General features: G+C 43.8%; 1 protein-coding gene across 1 annotated transcript in view; it reads left to right on the forward strand.

Moving 5' to 3' along the window:
• Window positions 1-17158, forward strand: part of midn (midnolin) — a 28455-nt gene extending 11297 nt beyond the window's left edge. The window contains exons 5-8 of the mRNA XM_085399648.1: window positions 3962-4504; window positions 5728-5851; window positions 6131-6445; window positions 13370-17158. Coding sequence (XP_085255774.1) covers window positions 3962-4504; window positions 5728-5851; window positions 6131-6445; window positions 13370-13632 — 1245 coding nt within the window. The 3' untranslated portion in view covers window positions 13633-17158. The remainder of the gene's footprint in view (window positions 1-3961; window positions 4505-5727; window positions 5852-6130; window positions 6446-13369) is intronic.
• The last annotated feature ends 2219 nt before the right edge of the window (window positions 17159-19377 follow it).

A 19377-nucleotide genomic window follows, 5' to 3' on the forward strand; every position in this document is an offset into this window, starting at 1 on the left:
TACCCTCATTGCCAGCATCCCCATCCCCCCTTACCATCCTTGTTCCCTCCTTTTTTCATGCCATCCCCCCCTTCTCCTTCTCCTCCATCTTGTCTCCACCCCTCCTCGCCCAGCTGCCCCTTATCATATTCTCTCCCATTACTGCATAGCAACCAAAGTATCATACAAACCCCACCTCCTGGACACCCAACAACTAAAACAAAATGGCTGAGAGCACTGTTTCTGGGGTCACTTGTTAGAGAGGTGGGTCTGACGGCTACTAGATGGAAGAGCCATTTTTCAGTACCTGTATATTGCTAAATAAGCTTATCCGTGCAGTTTTTGGTGAGTATAATCAACTATGTTTGCGGTCAGGAAATGCACACCTTATTTGTTAGGCATGAACTCCTCATACTGCTCCTTCAATATAATGAAAACACTGGAGTGCTGGTTTCTTTCTGTCTGCCTTGACAAAACCCGGGGTCTCCATTCTCCTTGTCCTATGACTCTCCTTCATAAGTTGCTTTCATAAAGGACTGGAATTTGTACAGCGTCCTTCAAAGACCAAGGTGGAAATAGAATTGGAGGTCTGTTGCAGACTTAAAGACAAGCTATGAAGCGCTTTTTTGTTTTCCTGTGATGTTCCACAAAGCGCTATCTGGTGTTTGTACTGACGTCAATGGTAGCCAGCCACGTTGGCTGTCTTGACTGTGCTCCTGAGAGCAGACAGGCATGTTTGGACTGGAGCTGAGCTTCTAGCCGAGACCTCTGGGATTGATTTGCTAGCCAGCTATATATATATATATATATATATATATGCATGCACTCTCTAACGCTCTCCCCTCCCCTTGTTTCTCTCATAGTCTCTGTCCGTCTGGAAAAGGCTTGTTGTTACATGATCACTCTCGCCAATCTAGCCTCTGGCAGGCAGGGCGCACTGTATCATCCTCCGCCTCCTCCCTTCCCTTAGGAAACGGGCCCTATTTCAGGTGTTCCACTCCACAGCTCCCGGCTCCCAGCTACACAAGCTGTTCGCCCTCCTTTTCGGGAATTGTCAGGGAGACGGCGTGTCAGATGAAAGTGATGTAGCTGTTTGGTTTGGACGAGTGGAATTCCACACCTGAACGTTTAATTTGGGTCTTTCTCAAAGCTAACCGCAAATATATGAGCGTGTCCAATGGAATTATAGTAGTTGAGATGTCCCCTGTCATTTTCCCTGCAAATGAGATGTCTGTGTTTGTGTGGGTTTGTGGCCTTTTAATTTCTTGCCTAAAAGAAGAGGTTCTGGTGGGTGGTGTATGCATGGAGACCCCATATGAGTCACATGGTCACACACATTTTTAGCTCTCATATACATGTGAAGGTTTGTGTGAGCAACTTCTAAATTGACTTTATGAGTCAACGACTGAGACTCTGAGACCTGGAGTGACAAAAATCAACTGGAGGCGGGAAAGAAGGAAAAAAGGTGTGAGGAAGCGAGCTTGCTTCTTTCGCAGGCTAATTTAAAACCTGCTATGTGGTGTTGGGAAGTAGGAGTACATGAATTCTGTCTTGTGGTTTTGAATAATCCACCCCAGTCATTATAAAGGTAATCAAGCCTCCTCTCTGTTTGTCTTGCTGTCATCACAGTTGGTCTTTTTCTCTCACTTTTTCTTGCATGTGCTTGTATACAAAGAAAAACAGTGATAAAGCAAAGATCCTGTTCATACTTGGCTCTTGCCGTCTTGGATGTTCCTTTCTTGGAAAGAAATAGAAGTACAGCTTTGCAGTCTCCTTTGGTTTCATGCAAATTTTGACCCTATGACATTCACTCTGACCAGCTGTGGAGGTACCCAGAAGTCATGGTGGTCGTTCCCTCCCCCTCCATGTCACAGCGTAAATTTGAGCAACATGTATCCGTTTAGCAGCAGTTGCATTTTCTCTGCAGATAAAATCAGATCTGTGCAGGGAGGTAAAAACTGATCTCACATGGTTCCTGGAAACAGGATTCTGACGCGAAGTGTGAAATGTAACCTGTTTGAACTGGACGTCGACTCAGCCCGAATATATTTGGATCTAGGATCAGAGGTCTATAACGGATACCCACAGGGGTGTCCCCCCCCCCCCCCCCACCTTCTAAACATTGGGTTGACGATCTCCCTTGGGGCTTTCGATTTGTATGCATGCCGCTCTGCGTGTTGTGGGTTGACAAACTGTCGACACTTACTCTTGACAGCTGTCAGTCACAGACACAGTCATTGTCTCCTCCCCCTCCTCTGGTCTTTTCTTCATCTCTGTCTCTCCCCCCACCCACCTTTTGGAGCAGGCCTTCCCATTAGGTCTCAAACACATGCACACCTCTTCTCCTGACCTTTTATGTACGGAGTTTCCTAGCGATGTCACATGTAGCCCCCTGCGCTGTTCTCCTCCTCACTTCACACCCCACCTTGCGCCTGCTGAGCGTATCGCCTCACCACGTTGGGGTAATCGTGGTGAGTGTGGATTGTCAATAAATCATTAGTGGCTGACTTTACATTCTGAGAAGTTTGAGTTTCTCTTTATCCAGTAGCGTATTTTATTCCGATTTTTGCTCTAGCCATCAGATCATCCCAACCCCTTAGTTCTTTCACCTGCCCCTCCTCTCCCTTCATCCTCTTTTTCCACATCATGTCAATACCAATGTCCAAAGGTCACCCTGGCAACAGAGAGGCAGCGGTCGATAGAGAAATAAATAAGCAGAAGAAAAGAGAGAGATGTGATGGAGGGCAGAGCCTGGTGATTCAGAGGGTTAACTACAGGCGAGCATCTTACAAGGACACTCCAAATATAAGCCCTTTGCTCAGAATTTTTTTTTCTTTTTATATATTATTTTCTGTGCTTTGTTATTTATATACATCTATCCCTGTGCTCTGTTCTGCTTTTCTGTCCGTCCTCCCTCTCTCTCTGGGGACTAAAATCACACATGCGGTAGTGATTGTTGAAATCTTTTTGGACAGGAGCGCCACTTTGTATTTGCTAGTGCTGGCCATTTCTGCTTGTTTCCATTTAGGGAGAACCTGAGTCATTATTGCTGAGTCTTCAAGACCCACTGAAGCTTTGTGACTCCTGAATCACACTCACTTGGGGGGGGGGAAAAAAGTAAATAAATACATGTCAGACTCTCGTTGCTTGGACTTCAGCAGCAAGTCACAATACACAGCATGAGAGCCACAGGCATACAGGAGGATGACAAGAGAGGTTTTGTTATTTAGCACGAATATTCCAGCCGAGTCGTGACAACTCTGTACTTGTTAGTGTGTGTGTGTGTGTGTGTGTCCATCCAGGCCTTGGGTGGGTCACTGAAGGCCCCCGACACTTGGCTCCAGTTAGCTGTTGCCAGTGCTCCAAACATGGGCATCCTTTCCTGATCTGCTGCAGATTCACAGACAATTGACTATTCTGTGTTTGAGATGCAGGCGGGGTGGATTTCCTAAACGTGGGACTGATTTTTCAGGCCATGGGCCAAACAGAAGGGTGGCCTTTGTCTTTGAGCTGAATAACCCTGCTGACTAAGAACGGACTGAGTGGCAATGGGAAGCAAGGAATAGTGCGTTCTATTTGTGTGTATGTGTGCGTTTTCCAGTAGGCCTCCCTATCCATTCCCCGCCAACAGAAGTAAATAGATGACTATTACAGACTAGTGTTTGACTGCACGATGAGCTTATGTGGTGTGTCTGTGTCTCTGTGAGAGGGGTAGCTCAAAGAGCTGTTGTGTGCACTGTAACTGGCATCCATGGCCCAGATTGTTCATTTACTAAGAAGGAAGTCTGTATGCATGGGGAGCCTTTCTAGTTCCATAGTTTTTTACAGTGAACAGTTGTAAATGCCAGAGTGTCATTAAATCTGGATATAGAGCATCATATATTAAGTTAGACTTTGTCATCTGGCTAAGCTGTGTTGATACCTTGCATAAAAGCAAAGACATTGAATCACTTAACCCTTTTTCCCCTTTCTTTATCAATAGGTCAGTGACTTCCTGTCTGGTCGCTCTCCCCTCACCTTGGCGCTGCGTGTAGGTGATCACATGATGTTTGTCCAGCTCCAGCTGGCAGCGCAGCAGTCCGGTGGTCCCCAACTCCAGCACAGGCACCTCATCACCCGGGGAAATTCGGAGGGACAGCCCCGGGTTCCCCACACTCACCCGCACTCTCATCAACACCCCCAGCATCCACATAATCACCCCAGCCCCCACTTGTCCCATCCTCACCCTATCCCCTCCTCCCCTTCTTCCCCAGGATCCCCTTCTTTTCCCCTGCCCTCCACACACCTCCAGTCCCTTCCTCCCATGTACCACCAGTCACCCTCCTCTGCTCACTGTAGCCCCCCTACTCCTCCACCACACTCCCCTCGCCCATCCCATGTCCCTGGGGGTCTTTTCCGCTCGCCCGCTCATCATCACCACCACCCCCACCACCACCATCATCACCACTACCACCAGCCTTCCTCAGGCCAACCCAGCCACGAGATCGGCCAGGTCAGCCCTGTAGCCCCAGTCCTCTGCCCTGAGGTAAGCCTCAAGAAAATATTCTTATAATTCTTCCAAGTAGTGTTTTGTTTTTTTTTTCTTTAATAATAGCCAATCACAGCATAGGATTGGTAAGATATTGTCTTATATTATTTTCTCAAATAAAAGGGTTCAGTGGTAAAAGTAGGTACATCTTTACAATACATAAGAAAGACACAGGCACTTGGGCTGCCATGAGAACGATAGAGTGGATGGGTTATGACCATTTGACCCAAGTGCCATCCTCACAACTAAATCATTCTCCATTAAATCAATTAGATTAATGGGACATCCTTGTAGCACGAGGGTGAACCCGTGGTTTAGTCAGCTCTGGAGAAGCGTTACATGTGATTTTGCGTGTGTGTGTGTCCAAACCACAGTACATTTGTTCATCACTGGAGTACACTGTGCTCCCCAAATGCATGCAAACAAGCCAGCACATGCGTACACCATGAGAACACAGCATTCATATGACCTCAGTCTTCCCAGGGTAAAGAGCAGTGGGCTAAAATTATAGGAGCAAAAGTGTTCTGGTGTTGTCATTTAACTTTCAGCGTTATGCTCATTTGTTTACCTTAGGATAACTTCATGAACAGCTGCACACACATGCAGAAACACACTTACTTCTGTTCTTCAACCCAATGTGCTGTTTATATTTTCTGTACCTCCTTGAATAGTGAATGGTAACCAAATATCAGCGAACTGTGTGGGAGAGATGGTTCACTACAGGAAAAACAAGGAGACAGGCCAGTTTAGTAGTGAGAAAACGGATATGGCTATTCCTCATCAGGCTTTCACATGCATGACAAAAAGACATGCATACGCACACAACGCGCTTTCTTGGGGTTTCAGTTTCGCTTTCAGATGTCAGTTGAGCAATCCATGTTAAGCCAAAGTGAAGTTGTGAGGTGACCATCTTTAGTTTGATCACAGTAAAGTAACCAAATACCTTAAGTCTTAAGCTATATGGCATGGCAGCAAGCTTAAATTTCATGTTGTCTGAGGTTTCTTATAACCATCAGCCTTAACTGCAGAGGTTAATTACACTGTGCAAATGGTAGTTACACCCAGAGGTAAAGGGTAAAGGTCACTGAGGGAGCTCCTGAAACAGTGATTTTGAGTTTTCACAGCTTTTACTGTAATAGATCATATGCCCTTGTATCCTCAAACATGCTTTGGTCTCACTTTATGCTCTTTTAATAACACTTTTCTTTTCCCCCCTTCAGGCTAACTGCAGTACCAACACCTCCAACAGTGGCACCAGTTCCTCGCCACGCTCCCGTAAACCCGGCGCCATCATTGAAAGCTTTGTCAACCATGCTCCCGGAGTCTTCTCAGGGACTTTTTCAGGTAAGAAAACAGAGCTGCCATTACTGACTTATGACTTATTGCTACTTTAAGCATCAACTGTGCACATAGTGAGATCCAGTTCTAAGATGCCTCTAAGTAGAACTTGACAAAATTTAACATTTTCTTCTCTGTTGGGCCTTTGTTTTAGACTTGTACGCATGCCAGTTTTAAATGTTTTAATTTTTTTTAAAAAATCAAATGATATACAAACATTATACAAAGAAATATAACACGCAAAAATTATAATATTATTTTGGTCTGTTTTGCTTCCTCTCACAGGCACTTTGCACCCAAACTGCCAGGACAGCAATGGGCGTCCCAGACGGGATATTGGGACCATCTTGCAAATCCTCAATGACCTCCTGAGCGCCACACGCCACTACCAGGGCATGCCCCCCTCCCTCACCCAGCTCCGCTACCAGACGCAGTGTGGTTCGCCCACTTCCCCATCCCCCTCGCCGCCTCCTTCCCCTCCAGTTGCTGGCATGACGGGCCTCTCTGCCAAAGCTACCTCTGTGCCCGCCAGCAGCCCTCCTCCAGCTCTGCATCCACTTGTGCAGTGCGAGAGCCAGATTCGCATGTGCAAACCCCCTGGTGAGTGACTCCACTCCACTCCCCTTCTGCACATGCAAACATGTCATGAGCACAAACAAAAACACCCCCTCACACATTAAGTCATTGTGCATCCCTTGAAGCCCTTATGAAGCAGATGTTCCTGCAGTTGCCACAGCTTTGGAGGAATGTGTGTGTGTGCATATGTGTGTAAAATTGCATGCAATTTAGAACCCTGTCAGTGAGTTCTGCATTTGCCTTGCAACCTACTGAAGAGTTCATTGTTATCTTTGTCTCTGTTTCTGTTCTCATATCACATCATGTTTAGCTCAGTTCTGTTGGGATGCTTTTACATCATTGTTTTCAAGTGCTTATTTTCATCTCTAAAATACTGACAAAGCGAGAACAGAAAAGTCAGATTAAAGAACAAAAACAGTCATGCATATGTGTCTCTGGAGGTTTTGAAGCAGATGAGAGAAGAGGAAGAAAGCGGAGGGGGAGGGGGGTCTTCTTAGTAATGCAATACTAGCTTCTCCAGACCTGTTCAGTCAGGCTTCACTTGTCAGGCAATGCAGTTGCCTTTTTGTCTTTGTGAGCTGAGGGGATAGGTTTTACCCCTTCAAGCCTGGGCTGGGCTGTGTTTATATTAGAACAGGTTTGGGGTGATGTAGCCTACCTCCTAAATACGGGCTGCAGCTTGAGCATGTATAGACCTCAACATACCCACGAGAGTTTGGTCGAGGCAGGTGTAGAGTTCAGATGATGCCATTTAAGGACTGGGCTGGGATGTTTTAAAACCTCCTTTCCTTACAGCGACACAGGATGTTGTGTGTCAAACAGATGTCCAGCGCTGATAACATCCAGTCAGCATTGTAAGCTTGGCGTGAGTGCACTGAGGAAAACATCATTGTCCTCTGCCTCCTTATCTCAAGCTAGTCTTCAATGAGCTGCTAAATTTGCACAAAATTTACCAGCGTAAGTAGAATTGTCTTGTGGGAAGGATTGTAGAAATTATTAATTAATGTTTAATGTTTTCTTCTGTTTGGAAAAAGCAAGAGCATACATACCTATTGTTGTAGGCTGGCTTTGTTCCTTGTTTTCTGACCTTTAGTTGTGAGCAGAATGAAGGATTTCAGTTGTCGCTTCTAAACACTGACTTGCTGGGAATGTCCAGTATTTCACTGCATCACCCTTAGTGCATTTACAAGTGTTCAGTGAACAGTTGGAATAACACAAGCTTATTTTCCTAACTCAGGAAAGACCATTCCTTTACTGCCCCCACCTATTGACTCACCCCCATCCTACCCCTCTTCTCCCTCTTCAGTCTTGTCATTTCTCGTCATCTCCGCTCAGCCCAATGCCACTGCCCCCACCCCGATTTGCTATCCAAAAACAGTCTGTAAAATCCATCTCTCTGTGTTCCTCCTAATCACCCCCTTCTTTTTCCATGTCTGTGTTGTGCATCAATACATTGTCTGTGTTCATTTGGCCTTTAAATAGATTTATTCCAAAATGCAGCTCTGAAAAGAATTTGCTTTGTGAACTTGAGGCCAGAGAGAGGAGGAGGGGGACAACACGGAAGATGGGGGTTGTTAAAACCACAACACTAAGCCTCCATTCATTCATCATATGGGTGTTTATATCCTGTCCGTCAGTCCACCAACTGTCCACTCATTAACCAAAGGCAAAGAGTGAAAGAATAGCCTGTCTACTGCCATTTTTCCAATTTAACTGGCCTGAACCAACTTCCTGCTCACAATATGCACTTCCAGAAAGCCTTGAATCGTGACCTGTCCAACTAAGCCTGGTTAAGACAATGATTGTCCTGGTGTGTTGTGTGAACAGGGGCTATGTGCCTGTTTGTATCCTGCTCTAGTTGGTGTTCTAAATATGCCGATGACTAAGCGGTCTCAGTCGGTCTTATCAGCCGACACCTGATGCAAGACTTACTGGACTTAACACCGCAGCTTAACTCTGCTTCACAGAAACCTGCCTTCATTCAGCTACAGGAAAAAAGCCTGCGCTTCCCAGCTGCCTGAATATGTGTGCGCAATCAAACTTGGGTTGAGAGAGCCTCTTGAAAATGTCACAAAGCTTTTCTGTCTCCTGAGAGCCTTTACCTTTTGGTGAAGAAGAGGAACGTAAATAAAAAAAAAAAAAAATGCACACACACTCCATCACAAATTTCCTGGTTAAAGGCTGTGACGACTAGCTTGGTTTCATGGTTTTGCTATATAGTATTGCTGAGTTCTAGGGCTTTTTTTAGACCAGGACTTGTGTTGAATTTGAACAGGAGGGTTTTAGAATGGCCTGACAGGTTGATTGTTAGCTAAATTCCTTTGCTGAGTAGGCTGGACTTCCCCAGCATCCCCCCTACATCCCACTAGCCCCCTGCCCAGTCTAACCCTTTGTGTGGGGGCCAGGGACAGGGGCAGTATAGAGGGCACCAGCCTGAACCATTGTGGGACAAAAGAGGGGAGGGCTATGGGATTATAGGGTTGCCTTTTAGTCTCACTCCCACTGCAGCTGGCTTAGCTCAGGCACACAGAGAGGGGCAAAGCGGGGGCAAAGTTGGCTCTGGAAGCTTCTCCGAACCCCCGTCCTCTCTTGTGTCTCTTCCACATCCCTTCACCACCTCCTAACCCCTTTCGATTTGACATGTCAGGTCATGTTAGCTTTGTGCAGGCTGGGACTGCGCAAGCCAAAGGAAGAGGGAGGGTGGCAGAGAATGAGGGACACGCATAGAAGGAGTCTTTGCCCTTAACCCCACTGCGTCCTGTATTTAAACCCTGACCTGCTTAGCCGAGGCATGGCGCATTATCCACTGGCAGGCTTTAGCTCCTCTCGTCACAAACAGACATTTGCCGGGACACACGTGCACCAGTAACGCAACAAATGCCCCAGCGATGCAGCACAGCACAGAGATACCTAGCAAAGCCAGCCAAGCACATCAGGTGCCCTTTCATTGTCGACAAGGAGAGCAAGAGGGAGAGAGAGAGAATGCAAATGAAGTCTAAAAGTCATTGAAGAGCTTGCGTCCCTGCAGGGCTGTCAGTGCCCTTTCAGCAGCTGTCAAAGTGCTCATATTAGCTCCACTTTGATTGGTTGGTTAAGAATATGTCCGATTTGTTTAATTTTTGCTTTCTAGTAAGTAGAGCTGGGTGGGTTATTTCCAGATGGGTTGGGTTTTACGGCTGAACTTTGCTCTGCAGACTTTGAGCTACTGCTTGACTTTGTTAGGTCAGGGAGATGCGGAGCATTTAATCTGAATACATATGTTAGAAGCACTAATTTATACCCTCTCCAGGTAAAAGAGGAAGAAAAAGTGCAACATTAGTGATGTTCAATAGTGGCAGAGTGGCACTATTCAATAGAATAGAATTCAATCTTCCAGTTGAATTCTATTCTAGTTTATTAATATATTATTTCCACACAATAAAAGGGTTAAGGCAAATTTACTTTCTGATTCAGGATCGTTACAGTATTTTTGCATGTTAAATGTGCCACTATTATTCCCACTTGTAATGAAGACTGGCTTCAAACAAGCACAGAGGGATGCTAAAAGAAACCAAGAGTGATTTTGCTGCAATGTGATTTTCTTTCTCTTTGTCTCCCTCCTCTTTCTTTCTGTGTCCGTCCACCCCTCCTTCTCTACCCTGGTTCCCTGGATGCTGAGCAAACACAATGTTCTCTCTGCAAGATCACAAGACTTATCAAGACAAACAAACAAACAACAGCAATAAGACAACTGCAAATGAAGGCCAATCTTTATACAATCAATAAAAGGAGAAGCTCCTTTAATCTCCCTCTCCGTCCTGCACACTGCAGCCCCTCCTCTCTTTTTCTCTTTCTCCATCCTCTGCCTCTCCTCCTCCACCCACCTACTCCTCCCACCCTCCCTCCTGTTTGCTCCCTATCTCAGTCCTTGCTGTGTTGCTGGGCTGGGCTCAAAGGCAAGGAAAACTGACGCATCGATTATTCATAGATCACCCCTTCTTTCGCTATCTCTGTCTTTTTTTCTGCCTTTCTCTGCAGTGCCCACTCTATTTACTACAAGGCTTATGTCAAAGTCTTTGGAGATGAGTTTGGGGAGGGCGAAATGTGCTGCTTCAGGTTGAGTTTTAGTGTGAAAGGCAGGCAGGGGAGTGGTTAAAAACAGAGAGGAGGGGGGAAAAAAAAGAGCCTGGTGTTTCCTTCCTCTGGGTGCCCTTGACCCATCTTCTGTTTGAAATCTTCCACTGTGTCTAAGAAAAGATCTGTAGTTGCTTCCTCATCCGTCTTTTCTGTGCCACGGTGGGTTGTGTACGAGAGTGGATTCTCTCTCTTGCTCTACAATTCATTCCCTATGTCTTTTAGTCACCTCTTTGGGTTCTCCAAGGTTATTGTGCTCACGTCAAGCTCTAGTCTTTGCAGTGAGGCTCCAGGCCAGTGTGTGTGTGTGTGTGTGTGTGTGTGTGTGTGTGTGTGTATAGTCTGTCCTTCTTAGCCAGCCCTAATAATAGCCCTAGTGTCATAAACATAGTCTGGAGATCCCTGCGGCCAGCTGTGTCCGGCCTAGCCGCCCAGGGCTCCGGTAGTGACGCTGATGAATGGCTACACACACACACTTAGTGTAGCTCCAAGCACATTCCCAGAGCTCTTGCCAAGCCAAAGGCCAAGACCTCCTGCCTCACCACCAAACTGCCCTTTATTCTCTGTGTGTGAGTGTGTGCGTGCACGCACGTGTTTTTGTTTTTTTTGTTTTTTCTTTCATATTGTTGAGCCGTTTTGGTAAATTACCCCTTTTAGAAAAAACAAAATCATGACTGAGGAACTACCTTGGTGAAATACAGGCAGGATTTAAACAGAGACACTCCAGACAAACAGATTTTCTATGTGGGCATGTGTTGGCTTTCTGCCATTTCATTGTTTATGGCCATATTTTGACAAAGCTGAAGGGCGGTTTCACTTTTGACTAGTCAGAGCAGGGGAAGAAGGTGTAGAAGGGGGACCAGAAAGGTAACAAAGCCTTGTGGCAGAATATATGGATGTCACATGGAGCTGAGGCAGCAGAACAATGGCTTTAATGTAGAAGACCACCCCCCATATCCCCCACCCACCCACCCTGTGGTGTACCCCCCCCGTTCTCTGCTGATGACACATTGCCCTCACGCACAGCGTACAGAGCATCTGGATGCACACATACATTTATATCAGGACAGAACATATTGACAGGAAGTGGAAAAACCAAGTCTGCCTGTGTGGCTGTGTGAAGACGTTCATGTTTCTGTTAACTCTGAGCCGCTATTCACATCCTTTGTTTTCAAAAAGCACCATTGAGGCTGCTTAGTGGCAGTTTACTTTAGTATGCACTGGTAGACAGTGGTGAATATTTATTGCTGGAGAAAAGGCTCTGGGCTGCTCGATCCGATAAGCAAATGAGAGAAAGAGGTAAATTAAGCCCACACAGAGTCCGGAATTCATTCCGATGAAGGGGGTGGGGGGGGAAGCAGAGGAGGGCACAATCGATTTGGAAAACTGACACCTACGGCTGATCCTTTACCCTCCACCCTCTTCCTCTGCCCTTTTCTCTATCCCCCTTGCCCCTGGGGTAGGAATTCCTTAACCCACACCACCAACCCCCACCTCCACCGCCAGTCCCCTGCCTGTCCCCTCCTCCTTTTTCTTCTTCACACTGCCCCACCTAGCTGTCTCTAGGGAGATATGGGGCAAGAACTGGAAGAGGGAGGGGCAGAAAAGGGGCTTTCTGTGTGCTTGTGTGTAAAGGGTGAAGGGGTAGAATAGATGGAGTGGGGGGGTAAGGTCAATGAGTGGAGAGTAGGAAGCTAAAGCCATAATAAAGAAAAAATGGAAGGGGGGGGGGAGAAAAAAAAACAATCTTTGCTTTCCTCTCGTCTCTCTCCCTGCTTACAATTTCCATTCGCTTGCATTTTCTATTGAAAGCCAATAGCGTTGTCCTGGACCCGAGATGGATGGCTGCACTAGAGCTAAGGTTTAATCAATAGGTCTTTTTAATTTGCCATCGATCCACGTTAAAAGCTACTGCGGCTGTTGGGGTGTGTGTGTGTGTGTGTGTGTGTGTGTGTGTGTGTGTGTGTGTGTGTGTGTGTGTGTGTCTGTCTGTGCACCTGTGACTGTGTGTAGTTCAGTGCACGGGTGTGCACATTGTGTATGTATTTTTGTGTGAATACATGATGTACCCAAATACGGATGTGAACGTGTGTGTGTGTGTGTGTGTGTTGCGGTGCATGCAGCAGGCGCAGGGATGGCCACTGTGCTTCGGTTTATTGACATTCTAGCCCATTATTTAATTATTTAATTCCCAGACAGATACTAATGGAGCTAGCTAATAGATTGCGGTTGCTTTCCCCTCCTTCTGAGGCCCTGAATATACGTATAAATGGAATTAGACTCGACTTGGCTGGTGTAGGAAAGCATTCACGGTGCAATGCAAGGCCGCTCCCTTGAGACTAGACTCTCCTATAGGCACATCAACAGCTAGAAATGCACTTAGGAGCAAATCCAGTCACTGAAGCATGCCATGGGTAATTACGTTTGTAAATATCATAGGCAGCTATCAGAAAGTATCATGTCTGTCAGGGGTTTGCATCTTTTTTGACCCTAGTAGGTATTTCAGCCTTGAGAAGGTCTCCCCCATTCACTGATAAGGGGATGAAATAGCACTGTGGAGGCTAATTATACTCTGTGGGGGAGGTTAACCACCAGATTCCAATGTTACATTGTGTGAATGGTGGATGTGTGTTTGTGTGCATTTGTGAGCCAAGGTTAAGAGCCTAGCATGTTTTAGCATTATCATCAGCTACACAGGCACACATATTAACACCCCCCCCCCCCCCCCCATTCCTCCAGAGCTGTTAAGAGAGAAGACAATTAAAAAAAAACAAAACATTTGCTATGTAAAGAAAAATACCTGACTGTCTTTCTACTCTTCTCTCCTGTGTCCAGGTGATCGTATACGTCAGACAGAGAACCGCGCAACCAGGTGTAAGGTGGAACGTCTGCAGCTCTTGATGCAGCAGAAGCGTCTGCGCAGGAAGGCCAGGCGGGACCAACGGGCTCCTTATCAGTGGCTGCCCAACCGCAAGGCGGGACGCAGCAATAGCAACAGCAGCATGTCCAGCGAGGGCTCCCTGGACCTGGACTTTGACGATTCAGTGTGGAAGCCCGATGTAAAGGCTGACTTGAAGTCCGAGTTCGTCATGGCCTGAACCATCTGCTCCCACATACGCATTCAAAGATGTGCAAAGCATTGCTTGGGATTTCCTTAGAGATAATTTTGAGGGAGCGGATTTGCAGGAGATGACATGTAACTTCAGAGAGGAAATCACAGTTGTCCTTGCGACAGTCATCTGTCACATGAAAACAGGCTCCCTGCAGACTCTAATCTCATTCTGCCCTTTGTGGGTGACCTTGTGAAAAAAATAATAATACAGCAACATTAGCAAAAGAACTTTCTTGTGATGCTTGGATTTGGACAGGCAACTACTGGACTTAACAGTGTGCAAGACCTTTTTTGGGGGGTTTGATTACAGAGACCATACCTGTACTTGAGTATAGCAGAATTCAGTGGGTGGTGGTGGTGGTGGTATTTTCAGAATTTTTGTTTTTGTTTTTTTCTTTTTAAATGCACTCTGGGGAGAAATGAAGAGATCCACACTGGACATAACAGGACAGGAGCACCAGAGGCTTCAGTGTTTCCTAATCAGAAGAAGGGCAGAACTGCCGGACTATGGATTATTTCAGTGGGCATTCTAATTGATCTCAAAACTCATAAACAAGAGTCCAGTTTTTACCTGTTACGGGGTGGTTAAACCTTTTCTTTTTCCACTTTTAAGCATATTATTATATTTTATAAACAAAAAAAATATGTAGCATTGTTCACAAAGCATTCAGGTTTTCATATAACAGTTCAAAGTAGTTTGCACATATTCTTGATTTATAACAGCTGGTCAAAATGTGCGAGGAGGAGGTGGGGCCTGAAATAGAATAAATAATAAATATGGAAGTATTGATATCAACCTCAGTGACATAGGGTATTGATAGGAATGATTAATGAATACACAAAATAAATGAATATTAACAGAAAGTGCTTTAGAGGATTTTAAAATCTTTAAAATGTATATGAAAAAAAATCTATTTTTATTTCTCTTCCTATCTGCTGTTTTCAAAAAACAGCAGCCCTTTGTGGCTTTAGTCAGATCGTTGACTACCAACAAATATGTGCATCCATTCAATCATTCATTAGCTCATTCATGCCTTTTTTTGTCTGGCCACAACAAAAGTTACAGAAAGATCATTTTTCATGCAGCCAACCTCATGTGTTACAAACCTGAAGAGACTGAGGGATTTCGAGTTTGTGTACATAAATGTGACAATTGGCAAATGCTTGTTAGGGCGTGTGTGTGTGTAAGTTTGTTGTAAATTGATTTTTAGAATATCCTATGTTTTTGTCCAGTTGTCTTCTCTCAAACGACCCCATACGTTCTCAAATTTGTGAAGTTCAGCTGCCGTGAGCACATGGCCCACTACTTTGCAACATGACTGTATGAAAAAGCAAATTGGCTCCCAGTTTGATGCCCAATTGATGTGTACCTGTTATCACAAGTTCTCATAATGATGCCTCCATTTTTTATTTTTTTTTATTTTATTTTTTTTATTACTGGCCAAGAGGGAGGCGAAATGGGATCTTTATCCGGCATCATTATCTAGTGCCTCCACCAGTACATTCATTGACATATCAGGTTAGGCCTTTCACAGTTTTGCTGCTACACATGGGGACTTAAAATGTGGGGGAAAAAAACAAACACGGGAGGGAAAAGTGACTTTCCTTTGCATGCAGAAGTGTGTAATTATGCTGATCTTTTTTCTATTGATGGAAGAAAAAAACGAAACTGGTGCTGTGGAAATGAAGGTTAACAACATGCATGAATTTGTGAAGAAAATAAACAATGCTGCTTTTGTTGGCAAGGTTCTTTTGTAACGTTTAATTTGTTTCAATGTTAGAACAACCGTGTCCTGCTTAAGTATTACGACGCAAAACCAAAACGGATGAAGTTAAGTGTGGGCTAAGCTTTGTTGCTCGGCACTGAATATTTCAGTGAAGATGAGGATGTGATGATGAGCAAAGAGCAACTGACTCTCTCTCTCAACTCCTTAAAAGCTGGTTCTTATCCCCAATGACTTTCAAGGACCCAAACAGCCTGCAAACTGTTAAACCGCCTCCCCTCCTCCCAGCCTGAATGCCAACAGAGGCTCATGTGGATGCATTCTCACAGGGAACCAACAGACCTGAGGATTTGCAGTACTGTCTATCAAACCTACTCAAGAGAAGCGTCTGGTCTGTCTGTCTGATTGACCACCCAACCACGATTGCACTCCCAGAGATTGCAGTGAGAGATTACCTTTTTGGTGAACCTCATCTATTTTTTTTTTTTTTTTTTTAAGTGGCCTTACCTTTCACTAAAAAAATGAGACACTTGGGGACAAATGGGGGTGGGAATGTTTCCTGTTTGTTTTTTAAACTTTCTGTGCATATCGATGTTGGACACCGTTTTTGTCACAGAGGACACTGGGCATCTGTCGTTTAGTGCTTTTAGCTGGTGGAGTCTCTATTATGTCAAGGCTTCTGTGCCTTAAAATGTTGCCCTTGCAGTGTCAGTGTCAGATTTGAGCTTGTTATTCATTTTTTTCCCCACTTTGTTGGTTGATACACATGACTGCAGTATTTTGCAGCAATGAGAGTCGTAGATTTTCTGGGTTAAAGCTTGTTTGAGTGAATCAAATACTTTTCAAAAGTAGGTTTTGTTCCTCAGATATGGTCTTTGTCCCATTTCATTGTGTTGCCATGCTTGTTGGTCTCTGTTATTCAAACCACACATCCCTCTTAACCCAGTCCCCAGCTGCCAACAAGCTGCAAAAAAGCTATAAATCTGTGTAACTTTTATCTGAGGAAGTTTACAGCACAGAACGTAGATGACAAGAAACAGCCCAGATTCAAAATAAAAGGTCCTATAAGGACTTCCAAGACTACATGCACTTCCTGTTTCCTTGGATCCATCATTTTTAAAGGACAATTAAACCCCTGCCCCTCCCAAATGTTCATTTTGGGTTGTTTTTATTTTTATTTTTATTTTTTTTTTGGGTTTTTTTTGTATATGTATGAACTATACTCTGTGTGTGCCTCACTTCTGTGTAAAACTCAAAGATGAAACAAAACAAAAAAGATGACAAAAGCATTACAGAGAGGATTAAAAACAGTATGTTGGTGGAATTCTGATCACGTCATTTAAGTTGCCTGTTCTTTCTTGTAGCCAACTATTGAAAATAACAGGATTCAAGAATACAATTTACAATGTTCTAGCTCTAGACCGGTGTAGCACATGTGTGACTGTATTAATTTATAAAACCAAAATGGTAACTGTGAATTATGTATTTCTTTGTGCATTTTTAAAAACAAACAAAAAAACGACAAAAAAACAACAAAAAAAAAATCAGTGGAAAAGGTTGTTGGGACGTGGAAGCAGCTGATGTTCATGTCCGAGAAAGGGAAACTTTTTTTTTTTCTGGTGGAGTATAATGGAAACAGAATGTGTTTCTGAAAAAGAAAAAAAAATGGAAAAAGCAAAAAAAATATATGAATATATTTTTTTTTCTTAAGCAATACATTTCAGTGTGACTTGTGATAGAACATTTTCTTTTTTTAGGTAATAAATAAATAACAAAATGAGTACATCACATTGTCTCCATGAGTATTCATTACTTACTCTTTTAATATGACTCAGTGATTTTCATCTGAGATCTGTTTCATGATGTATTTTGATAATAATAATAATAATAATAATAATACTTTCAAAACACTCAAGGACACTGTACACAGCAGAATAATAAAAGCAACATTAAAGCAAGCAGTTTACACAATCGTAAAAGCACAAGACATAAAACAAATGTAAAATAGCAGAGTGGAGAGGTTATGTGGGATAAGCTATTTCGAACAAGTGAGTTTTGAGTTGGGACTTAAAGAGAGAGAAGGGAGTGATATTTCTTAAATCAGGAGGGTGGGAATTCCAGAGTCGAGGAGCAGAGCAGCTGAATGCCCTGCTCCCCATGGTGGCAAGACGGGGAGAGAGAGAGAAGATCTGAGACACCGAGATGGGATGGTGATCTGAACCCGATCAGAGAGATATGGAGGGGAGAGATGATGAATAGCCTTAAATGTATACAGGAGTATTTTGATGTGAGTGAAATATGAAAAACTTGAAATTTCATTGGTAAAATATTGCTACCGGTGTATCCAAATGCATTTCTACGTGTTTATCTGAGTTTTTAGTGGGGGAATTCCCCTTATAGTCTTAAACCACCTTGAGTGTGTAAGTAAAAGTAGAAAACCCTTATATAAATACTAGTCTATTTATTGTGTTGTATACATAACAAGCTGACTGGCTATGAAGTGGTAATACTGGAACTACTAGCTTCTATGTTCTAGGCTGCACTGCTTAATGCTATCATCAAAGTAAACAAAAGAAATCATGTGATGCTAGTGGAAGTTGTGTTATTCAAGCATCTCTTCCCCTTACAGCTCAAATTGATTTAGATATTTATATTTGATTTTTATTACCTGCTTCAATCGTCATGACCTTACTTTTTCCTCCTCTTTCTCTTGTTTCTTAGTTCTTTGTTAACTCCCAGAAGCAAGTTAACTTTCCATAGCAAGTTCAGCTCTCGATTGCTGCCTATACTACAAACTTTGCATATTGCCACTGCTGTAGTATAAAGTTTGTCAGTCCTCAGGGGCTCCCCACTGACCTGAGAGCTGACCATATGTAGATGAGAAATTGGAGTGCAACTAGTGCTATCTAGCAAGCTTGTTTAACTACATTAATGGACATTACGGGGGAAATCACACATCCTAAATAAGTGCTGCTGAAATTGGAACACCGACTTTTTAAACTTGCTGTTTAACCACAGTGGAAGCCATATTATTTATCAGGTAAATATATGCTCCAGAACCAACATGACAAACACCTCAAGAGGCCCCGTTCAGTGACTTAAATAAGCAAAGGTGAAGTCGAGCTGACCAGTCACAGGTATACACAATTGTCTTGCCATCCATCAAAGCAATAACATTATTTAAAAACAACTAATATTAAGTGTTAATTATGTTTAAATAAAAATAAAAATAAAAATGAACTCCTGTAGTTGCTATGCTTATCTATAGAGACCAAAACTCCTTTACATTTCAGGGTGTAGGTATGTTCATTTCTACTATAAGGCTATGCAAACTAACACGAGACAGTCTCAAGTAGCCAGTTAAGACATCATAGGTTTCTGGGCTTTGCATTGGCTTCATTTTTTCACTGTTCACTGTTAAAGGCAGTGGAACCAAGGGTCTGAATTTGTGGCTGGAAGGCAGCTGAAGTGGTGAGGAGGTTCAGTAAGGGAGCCTACAGAAATGTTCCCCACATCTGTGAGTATCGCCCAGCTCAAGATGAGACAGAATATGGAAGTGCAGTGACAGACTGGAGAAGGAGACTTGCCTCGTGTGAAGCCTTCTTCTTGACACATGTACTAACAACAAAAGGTGTTCTGAAGCAGCTTCCTGCTTATGTAAACAGTGAGGCTGAGAACCGAGCTTGACTTGGAGCATTAAGAAAAAGCTGAAAGAGGAAAGGAAGATGAAAGAACAAACCGATTGTCAGTCAAAGCCCCAATAACACGGCATACTGCTGTGAAATGTTGCAACATAGCATGGTGGCATCTTCTGTTGTTTCTTTTCAGATGCTATAACGAACTTAATGAGTCAGCATGACTGAAATGAAATTGGGGTAACTCATATTTGTACATTTATGCTTGCTGAGGCAAAATGGATCTTTGTGCGAAAGACTGATGCTTATCTCTGATCTCTAATACACAAAACCAGTAATTCCATTTTTTTCCAGTCAGAGAAAGGATGCTTT

This window comes from Rhamphochromis longiceps, linkage group LG23, assembly GCF_057381845.1.
Source record: "Rhamphochromis longiceps isolate RC_006_pf linkage group LG23, R_longiceps_female_GT1.1, whole genome shotgun sequence".
NCBI lineage: Eukaryota > Metazoa > Chordata > Actinopteri > Cichliformes > Cichlidae > Rhamphochromis > Rhamphochromis longiceps.